General features: G+C 40.3%; 1 protein-coding gene across 1 annotated transcript; it reads left to right on the top strand.

Moving 5' to 3' along the window:
• Positions 1-8,563: 8,563 nt before the first annotated feature.
• LOC108098311 lies at positions 8,564-9,540 on the top strand. Its single transcript, XM_017201123.2, has one exon. It carries the CDS (start codon positions 8,615-8,617, stop codon positions 9,005-9,007), a length of 393 nt encoding a protein of 130 aa, XP_017056612.2. The 5' UTR covers positions 8,564-8,614; the 3' UTR covers positions 9,008-9,540.
• The last annotated feature ends 779 nt before the right edge of the window (positions 9,541-10,319 follow it).

Raw genomic sequence — 10,319 nt, forward strand, 5'->3', positions numbered from 1 at the left:
ACGGAAATCTGCAAAAAGTGATTAAACTCGAACTACTAAAAATTGATTGAGTAGCCTGGAGAAATTTATTAAGTTGAACACGTTTTCAATTGATTGCCCAGAGATTGAATGTTTCAATTGGAAACATTTTTATGATGTGTTAAACTGTACAACAATTGCTTTTATTTATTATGTGGTTATAACTTAAAGTCATTGCATATACAACAGCCTTAATCCTCTACTAGTATTTTGCACAATCCTTTAACAGCTTGCATGTATATACAAGGATAACACTTCCTTAACTCGTGCCCATTCCCCAGTTTTATCTTTAAAGTTTGCCCCAACTTTTGTCAAGCCCCACCTGATGAAGCTCACTGGTTATAATGGCGAGGACTGGAACTTCCGCTCGGCGGTCGGAAAATACCAAAGGACCCCACCCTCTATAGCATTCAACCTCCTTTTCGGCTACGTGTTGTATTCGAATGCACACGCTGTGCGCTTAATTTCTCAATAATACGCGCCAACACAAGGCGAGAAATTTGCCTGATAAGCGGTTTCCCCGGAGCTCCAAAACTCCCACCCCCTTTCCCCTTATCACCCCTCATCCAATTCCTCTACTGCCTTTCAACCCATTCACGCCTCAAGGCAAAACCCCGGAGCCGATAAAACCAAATGCACAGTGGGCCACAAAAGGGGGATTGGGTTGGAACCAGACTACAGACTTCCGAGGAGGAGACAAAACTCAGACATTTTATTGGCCTGGCCCGACAAAAGCAGGGGGCCAAAAATGGCTGACTGAGGTAAATGGCAACGCCTTGCGAAATGCAAGGGAAATAATAATGGCGCCCAACAGCGAGCTGCATCTGAGGTCCCGTCGAGTGTGGGCCAATTAAAGACCCCAAAAACCAACAGCTACAACAAAAATCATTAAAAGTGCGAGAATACAAATAAAGGAAAAAGAATGAATGAAACGTTGGAAGTTTCAACTGCTTTTTAAAGTCGATTGTGGCGCTCATTGAAATTACACTCGAGCAACCGCTTCTCCGACCTTTCTCCACTCGATTTCTTTTCATATAATAATTGCATACTTTGCGGTTGCGGTGAGCAGGACGAAAAGGAAGTCATATTGGGGATAGAGGAAGTACGAAAGGGAAGCACTGGCTGAAACCAGAGCAAAGGAACCAATATTTACACTTTAAGTTTGCGTGTTAAGTGGATAAATTAATTGCTCGGAACTGTTTCAATGCTATCAAACTTATTGCCAAGCCAAATGGCAGTCTTGAAAGCCAGAAAAAGGCATAATATTGCTGGGATTGGCCACTTTCGAACTATTAAGTCAATTGTGGCCAGTTTTACGTATATTTGAACAAGCCAACCAAAGTCGTGTTTAAAAACGGGAAATATTTGCCAGAGATTTAAAAGGGGGTTGCAAATGATTTTAAGCTTTTTACCTTTAATTGAGTTTCAGTTTACCAATATTTCAGCTTAAATCTATAATAAAGTTATGTGAATGTTGTGTTCTCCCACTTTCATCTCCGCATTGTGCTGCTGTTAAACTGTTATCATAGTTTCAAACTTTATAAAAAGGATTTACACGCTTTTTTGCTGTTCTCCCTTTAATTTTTTCCGGGAAATCAATTTTTCCACCGCCGTTCCTTCAGCGCAGAACCGCGGATTCTTTGGCAAACAAGCAAAAGTTATAATTTGCCATATAGACACATGCATTAGGGATGCGTGACGGTGGAGTGGTTAAATGGGAAGGTCCTGGCTGCAGGAATTGGCCTTCCTCTACCCATTTCCATTCCCTTTACTTTTCCCAGGGCGTGTGCTTCATGATTTTGCACGCGAAATTGCTCGGAAGTAATTTTGTTTACCTTTTATTTTGCGGTAATTGTTTGCATATGCAGCTGGCAAAATTGTCCTCCGATGGATAACAAAAATATACAACGAACTGTGTGCGCAATTCGATCCGCGAACAGCTCCCCGAAAATATCCTTCGGCGGAAGGAGCTGCTGCTCCGTTGACCGACTCCTGTTGGGAAAGTGAGTAACATGCTGCTAACTTGCAGGTAACAGACAACAAGAAGCGGAAGTGCGTGTGCCAGTTGAAAAGCTTATCTCCCCACTCGATGGAACCCACTTTCCACGCAGGAAGTGCCACAAAACAAGACACTCAAGTAGGGTATTACTTAAGTCGTTGAAGGAGAGAGATTACTTAAAACAAGTTCAACAAATAAAAGGTGCTTTATGCAATATGATCATGCAATCAAAAGAAATATTTTTTTCTCAAGAATATGTTAACGTTATGCCACTTTTCTTTTATGAATCTTGTAGGTAATTAAAAGATTAAGCTGTATATTATTTAAAAATCATTTTACCCACATATTTTTATGGAAACCTTTCTTACCTTCTTTACAGGGTATCAAAACAGATGTCGAATGGCAGGTAAAGTTAGCGCTGGCGACCGCAGTTTTTTTTAGCTTTTGCCCGGCCAGGTGCTTTGATAAAGTGCAGTGCCCGCAGCATAAACAACGAGGATATGTGGCCAGGATGCCTCCTCCTTCTGCGGCAGTCCAGCCACTCCTCCGCGACTGTTTTGTGGGCGTGGCCAGGGCGATACTAGCACGTGTTTTTGCCCGTCGAGTGCTTTCGGTGGCCGTTAATTGAAATGCATGTGGTGGGCTTCGCAGCGGATTGGGGGAGCACTTGGACCCCCAAAGGGCGATGGAGGCGTTGACTGGCCCTAAAAAGAGGCTAAAGGTGTTTTCGGTTAGTCTCAGGTGAAAAAGCAAGTTTACCACGATGTAAGGCTACCCATTGTTTGCAGGAAGGCAAGGTCCCTAACTAAACTGCAATCCAAGGTGACTTGGGATAGGATATATGCATCACTTTTAGAAATTATTTTACTTCATTCACTGGTCTAAAATTCTATTTTAAATACATTCGATCTATTTTTTAATAAAGTTGTTGGTTATTAAGTATTCAACTACCAAAGAAATGAAATAATAGGACATAGACGAATGTTGTTATTAAATCAAAATAAGTTCGACTTACTTTGGATCATTTTATTTCAGATTTTTTGCTACCCTATGATTTTAATGTTTTTTAATTAAAAGAAAGCTGTACTTTTTAAAGACTAAAACTCAATTTCAAGTAAAGTGCAGGGTACTTCTTGGATCCTTAGTGATCTTAAAGTCACTCCTACAATCAAGAACTATACTTGTGGTTACTCTTTCGTTTCCTGGCTTTTTGTTCGACTTTCATCTCGGGGCGTTTCTGTTGTTTTTATCCCCCCTCCACCCCCACTTCCGCCCCCTGCCACGCCCTCTTCACATTCCCCCACTTCCTAAGCCCCCAGCGCCTACTTCATCGAGTGCTTCGTGTTTACTTTTTGCACGCACATTTAGCCGTCGGCAGTTGGATTCATTTTTGCCTGTGTACTCCCGTGCGTGTGAGTATCTATGTGTGTAAGTATCTGTGTGTGTGAATATCTGAGGATGTGTGTGTTTGCCAGTTATAACACGCACATTTCGCTTCGTGCAGTTCAAGCGGTTTCTAATTTGCTTGCCGCTGGCTGTAGCAAATTCTAATTTATTTGCAAACTATGTAACGCACTTCCCCCCTCCATTTCCCTTTTTCCCCTCTTTTCCCCACACCTGGATTTTCCGACCCCCAGCGGGAAATTTGCAACAGCAAGGGCAAAGGTCGCAGCAGGAGCAGGTGTGTCTGCTCTGCGAGTTTTCGGCAAAGCGTTGATTAAAATAACGCCCTTTGGAAACAAAGCGTCTCGGGGAAAAATAAATAAAGTGTTCCAGTGGCGCCGAGGGGGGTAAATATGTTTTGCAGGTGTTGAATACTTTGGTGAACTGAAATTAAAGTGCTGCCAAATTAATGAGATCAAGATTGGGAAAACAATGCCTAACGAAAATATAGTACGGTAATATTTTTATAATTTTATGTATCGATAAACTCACTAATTAGTGTTATATTCACATTGTTTGGCTGAACAAAAAACTGCAACATTAATGGTACGAGTAAATAATCTATATAAAATATAATGATCACCCCATATTTGCTTCAATATACAATCCTGAAAAGATTTCAGTTCAGATAAAGCGCATTCACTTGAACTAAATCCCCAGTTAACTTTCCATTGGGTATCATCTAATAACAATGCATCTCGATACTGCATTAACTTGGATATTTGGCATCCCATCAGGATCCGTCTGCTCAAATGTCAATTACAAGTACTTAATAACGGATATAGGGAAGTCAGCAATATCGGGGCCATAGCAAGATGACTATGCAGGATATTTGTAAGCCTTCAAGTCTCGTTTTAGGACAGACAAAGTCCTCTCTTGTGCGTTCGTATAATGCAGAAGACCTACCGAAATGCCTATCCATTCAGTCAACATCAGTCAGATTATGTCCTCATCTACACACACACACACACACACACAAACAAACAACTACACACACACTAAACGAAAAAAGGAACCCAGAGTTGAAGTGGAGTTAAAACATTTTCGAAAAGACTTAAAAACTTCAGCTTGCTTGCTGCTCCTGTTTGTTGGACGGAAAAAGTCGAAAATCAACGAGGCCTAGGCTCAATGCAATCAATGGCTTAAACCAGAGCAAAATCGGTCCGGAGAGCGGGATGGCTGATAACAACAATAACGGCAGCAGCAAAACACGAATAAAAACTCCAACAACTTGTCAAACAACCAGGCCACTTTACACAGATTGAGATTGCAGGCAGCTGAGAATTTCATAACAATTTCTGCTTCTGCTGGCAGACTGGCTGGCTTTTGGCCCGGCACAAAGTAAACAGTGTTTGGGCCTAAATCTATGCAGTGCATTTTCACCAGAGGAGGAACGGGAAGGGGATGGGATGGTAAAAATCTTGCTGATTGAATGGCTGCTCCCACTCAAGCTGTCTACCTGGATCTTAGCCGGTATCCAAGCAACAAATTGACAAAAATTGAATAAAAATAATGCCGGGCCTGGCTTGGCTTTCCTCTGGATTTTGCATGCGTATGTATTATAGTATAATGGTTATGGCTTGAGCCAGGACAACCACTAACACCGCCACAGCCACTGCCAGCCAGCATCCTGAAAATATGGCCAGGTGGCTTTAGCTTATGCAATCCTGCAAATGGAAATATGTTGTATATATTTATCGCTCGCATCGCCTGCTTTTCAAGTAATATGGAATAGCAAAAAGTTGCGCTAGGCAAACTCGATTGCAACACTTGCACAGCCAACCAACTGACACAAGCGCACCCCATCCACTCACACACATGTTTTCAGGCTACACTGGTTGGGAATTTAATAATTTATTGGAAATTTTTAATATGATTTATAATACATCATATAGTATTTATTATTTTTGAGTTATACCTAGACTTAACATATTAAACCTGTATTAATTATATATTCCAAAGAGTACTGAGGTGTTGGGAACCACTTCACATGATTGTATTTTTATTTAAATAAATACATTTTTGTCCCACTGTGCACTGCGGTGCATAGTGAACATTTGCGCCTACAAGCGGGCAATAGATTTTGCAATCTGCTCTGTATTTGCGCACATGATTTTTCTCACTCAACGTGCGTTTTCCACGATGTTGTTCCCTTTTCCGCGATGTTGTTCATTTTGTTGTTACTCGTGCTACTTATCTTTGCTTTGGGAAAAGGGATGAGTAAGTATTTCACGAACTTTAAGCCTTTATTATCCGCGGTACATAACAACTTTTGAATAACTTTTGCCGTTTTTTTATTTATTAAGCAGAGTCTGGTCTATATATCAGATCTTCTGAAAATTCTTTTTGTTAACCCTATAAATAAATATACCTGCTTTACCAACAGAACTTGTTTTTAGAAATCTCTCTCTAAATACCTTTGAAAACCCCTGAGGACCTCGTTAAAGGATATTCTCTGGTCGTTATATCTCTCCATGTTTGATTTGTCCGCAGGTTGTGTGAAGGAGTGGCCCCCGCAGGATGGTTTGTGAAATGTGCATATGGAAGGTGGCTGATGGTGGCGGGGCCACAGGACAGGAGCTCCAGGACCCAGATGCCCGCCGGTGGGTGTGACGTGGCCGACGGCCGGAGTGGCATCATAATGCTAATGATATTTGCCTTAAAGAATGGCAGCGGAGTCGGAGTCGGGTTACAGGTAACATCCAGTTAGCAGCTGCTGCTGGGGACTTTAGTTGATGAAAAACTCTTTAGAAATGCATTAGTAATTTTCCATGGCCCGTCGGTTGGCCAGGTCCTTCGTCCTTCGTCCTTCTGCTGTCCCTCCCACGGTTGTGTTTTTGTTTTTCCAGGCTTTCACAGTCAATTGACCAATGAAATGTGCAGAGGAATGAAGCGTGGCTAATGTGAAATTGGCGATAGTAGGGCCCTTTTAATGGTGCGATGATTTGGATTGCCTGTATCATAAAAGCCATGTGATATATTCAGCAGATTCTAGATATTTTTTTGCAGTTTTCATTAATTTAAAACTCAAGCTGTCATTGCCATAAGTGGTTGCAAAGTTATTTAAAACTTTAGTTAATTATGGCCAGAAGGCAATTTCATTAACGGTTTTAAATTTTAAACATTCGTTTTGCTATCATCAATAAAATTATACAAATAATTTTAAGAACCAATTTAAAATCATACAATTACAACTAAAGCCATAATAATAAGTCAATTTTGATATCTTTTTTAATATCAATTTTTCAATATCACATAATGGTTATTTGTGTTTCATTATTCAAATTAAATGCATTTATAAAAGCCGAGTTAAATTTGAAAAATGAATTAAAAAGCTTTGAAAGCTACAAATAAATAAATTACTAAATGGGTTCCACTCGCATTTTAATGTATTATTAAAAATCAAAAACAAATTTTAATATGCAAATTACAAGCGTCGAAACAAATTCTAAGTAATAATCGTAATTGACAGCTCATTTCATTCGAAAGATTAAATAACAGTGCTAAAAGCACATTTAATCCCGTCACAATAATATTTTAGGATGCAAATAAATACGAGCAACTAGCAAATATTGAAAAAGCCAATGGGAAAAGGTCATAATTGACAGCTCATTTGATTTGAATCATTTAAAATGGTATTTAAATTGAATTCAAAGCCATCCAAATCTGCTTCATATTAATAAACAGCAGTGATAATTTCTATGAGTTGTGTTAAATGGCCAATGGTGGCGATTGGATTTAATTTGTAGATATTTGATTGTATAAATATATTTTAAATTTAAAATACAATCTGAAAATACATTTTTAATAATTCATATAAATAAAACAACAGTTTTTTAGCTGGTTAAGAAATATAAGAACGCAAGAAATATGATATTTTGCAACATGTTATTGGTTTTTTGCCTTTTCAGCATTTATGTGCCTCATAAAATTTCTGCTTTGTCGTGATGCAAGTGGCTTTTTGCAATTGCTGTCGAGACATAATTAAATCATGAGGGTAAGGAAAATGTCGAATGGGTGAGCCACCCCCCAAACCCCACCAACACTCGATGCCAAGTGGAATCGTGATAATCATGTAGTCGATGCTGATGGCAAGGGCGTGGATAATCGTAACAATTATCAGCGATGAGCCTGCGACACTTGACGACAAACATTGTCACGCTTTCTGCCCCCCAACCAACGAACCTTCCACTCGAACTTGCCCCTTCCCCTCACCCTTCTCCTTTCCCCTTCGTAGGACCCCCAACCTCCAAGGGGGCGATAAAATTTTGTTGCCTAGAGTAACGCTTAACGATTGTGTTCATTGACTTTGCTCTAACGATTTTGTTGAGTAGGCTAATGTGTCAGGACGGGCCCTATGCCTATTTTAGCCACTTTCCGTCCATTCCGTGCTTTTTGGTAACTGGGATGTAGTAGTAACAGTAGCAGTAGTAGTGTGTGTGCGTGTGCCGACTGGGGCTTATCGAGCTTATCGGCCAATAATTCCCTGATAGCGCATTGCGCACATTCGACTGGCCCCCATGAATCAGCCGTTCGATCCGTGAGCGTGATTTGATAACTGGCATTTCGGCTTTATCTCTCCGCCTCCGCCCACTCGACGTGACATACCAATAAATAAATTCGTTTAGTGTAGGGTACTTCAGATTATCATGGAGGTAAAGGTATTTAAATGAGTTATAATACTACTTAAACAGCTGTACTTGACATAATATTTAGAAAACCTATATGAATTTTATAAAGTTTTATAGATTTAAAATTTTAAAAATTCTAAACTTATCCTAAACCAATTAAAAATATACTTCAGAACTTTAACTTTAAATCTACTTTCCCTTGTAGTTTATTTAAAAGTCACCATAACTCATTGGCTTTCCTCGAGCGCAAAATTACCTATTAATAAAACCATACATTTCGGCATTTTATTTCTGTGTCACCCGGCTTATCAAAGTCAAATTGAAATCGCTATAAAAGCACGGCAGTCAACTCTGTTCACTTAGTTGCAGAAGCTTCGCGGAATCGATGGGCTTTGTGCATCGCAGGGAAACTAATAGTATTAATTAAAATCATTAAAATTAAAAGCCGAGCTCGGCGAATAAATTATAATAATTGACAGTGCGCGAGCGATAAATAAAAAAAGGCAGGAATAAATACAAAATAATGCCGAACATTGTCGCAATGAAACTGAGCGCCAGCTATCCGATCCTGGCGGGTGAAAAGGGTCACAAGGACGAGGCGAATATCCTGGTGCTGGACCAATTGGCACTGCAGCAACAAATCACAGCGAATTTCATTTTCCATGCTATTTCGAACTACAAAAAGACGCCGTCCGAGCGAAAAACCCTGGACTTCATTGCCAAAAAATGGCTGCAGATCCAGATGCTGTGGCGCGAATTCCGGCTGAGGGATAAGCAAATACGGCGGCGCGGCCACAAGGATGTGCACTTCCTGGAGCACGGCTACTTCCAGCAGGAGCTCTTCGAGCTGGTCCACGAAAAGTATTCCACGGCCCGTGGATGCCTGAGTCGCGACAAAAGAAACCTACGGCCGTAGTTTGTTTGTTCAGCCCACAAGGACAAGGGCCCCAATAAAAAAGCATAAAAAGAAAAGCCTGAAAGGAAGCGGCAGGCAAAAGGATGAGCCAACCAAGAATCGGACGTGTGAAAACTTATTCCCCCGAAAAACACGCATTTCATACGGGATTGTGTGAGTGTTTGTGTGTGTGTGTGTGTGTGTACACACTGCACTGAGTCAACAGTTCTCATTCCCTGAGATGATATCCGTCAACAGCGATTCGATTTCCATCTCCATTTCCATTTCTCCATTTGGAAATACCAATACCAATACCAATAGCAATGGGCAATCAATCTGACTGGACGGCCAATGATTGATTGCACTCGGCGAATGCTTATCACAATTATTATGATTTGTCCAAAAGGTTATACCAGTCATGCTGATGACCTCCAAATGAATTGCTATTCCACCAAGGACATAAAGATTTCTAGGTGCACATGTCCTAGTCACCCTTGAAATGAAATTGAAATTTGAATAAAATGCTTATTAAACTTTACGCCTTCAATCAGCAATAATCAGGTAGCCACTTCTAAAAATATGACCAGTTCGCTGGGGAATTCCTAGTTGGGCAACCGAAAAAACACTTGAGCGATTATATCAGCGATTAGATAATGAGAGCCATGGGAATTCCGTTTTTGAGTGGGGGAAATGCTTAGATGATTACGCAGACCTCTTACAGCTGTCTACTATGACTAACTTAATTTACTACTCGGCAATTATCTAGTTTTTGGTCAGTTCTCTTGCGGAAAAAACAAAGAGAGAATTAATTTCCCTGACCGAATAAAGCGCTAAACAGCTAATAAAAATTGACCACACACACAAAAACAACCTAATTCGATAATTTGTTTTAGATGCCGAAACGAAAGAACAAAAAATCCTGGCAGTTGTATCAACGTTTTGGCCATGGCCATCGGCTTATATCTAATTTAGCGCGATTAAGGGAGCTGTGAAAGAACCTAACCGAAGAAAAAAAACAGCGAAACAAAATCGAGGGCAGGCCACTAAACTGAATTAAGACCGCAAATTTATGGGTGCCGGCTGCTGGCAATATCCCCAATCCCCAATCCGCAATTCCTATCCCAAGGTGCCGCCGGAAGGATACCCGATGTTGACAAGAATAATGTCCTGATGGAGGGATATTTGCAGATGTTTATGGGGGGAAAAGAGAAGTCCTTTTGCTTAGGAACACATGAATATTTTTGGGGATTTTGATAGCATTAAATGTTTTGTTAAATACAAAAACTTCAATGCAAATTGCAGCTCAGAAATTAAAACCTCATCTTCAAATTTT

The sequence above is a fragment of the Drosophila ficusphila genome, unplaced genomic scaffold, assembly GCF_018152265.1.
Source record: "Drosophila ficusphila isolate 14025-0441.05 unplaced genomic scaffold, ASM1815226v1 contig_475, whole genome shotgun sequence".
Lineage (NCBI taxonomy): Eukaryota > Metazoa > Arthropoda > Insecta > Diptera > Drosophilidae > Drosophila > Drosophila ficusphila.

Excerpts from the sequence above, each read along its gene's own strand:
- LOC108098311 (XM_017201123.2), top strand. The coding sequence starts at position 8,615 with ATGCCGAACATTGTCGCAATGAAACTGAGCGCCAGCTATCCGATCCTG.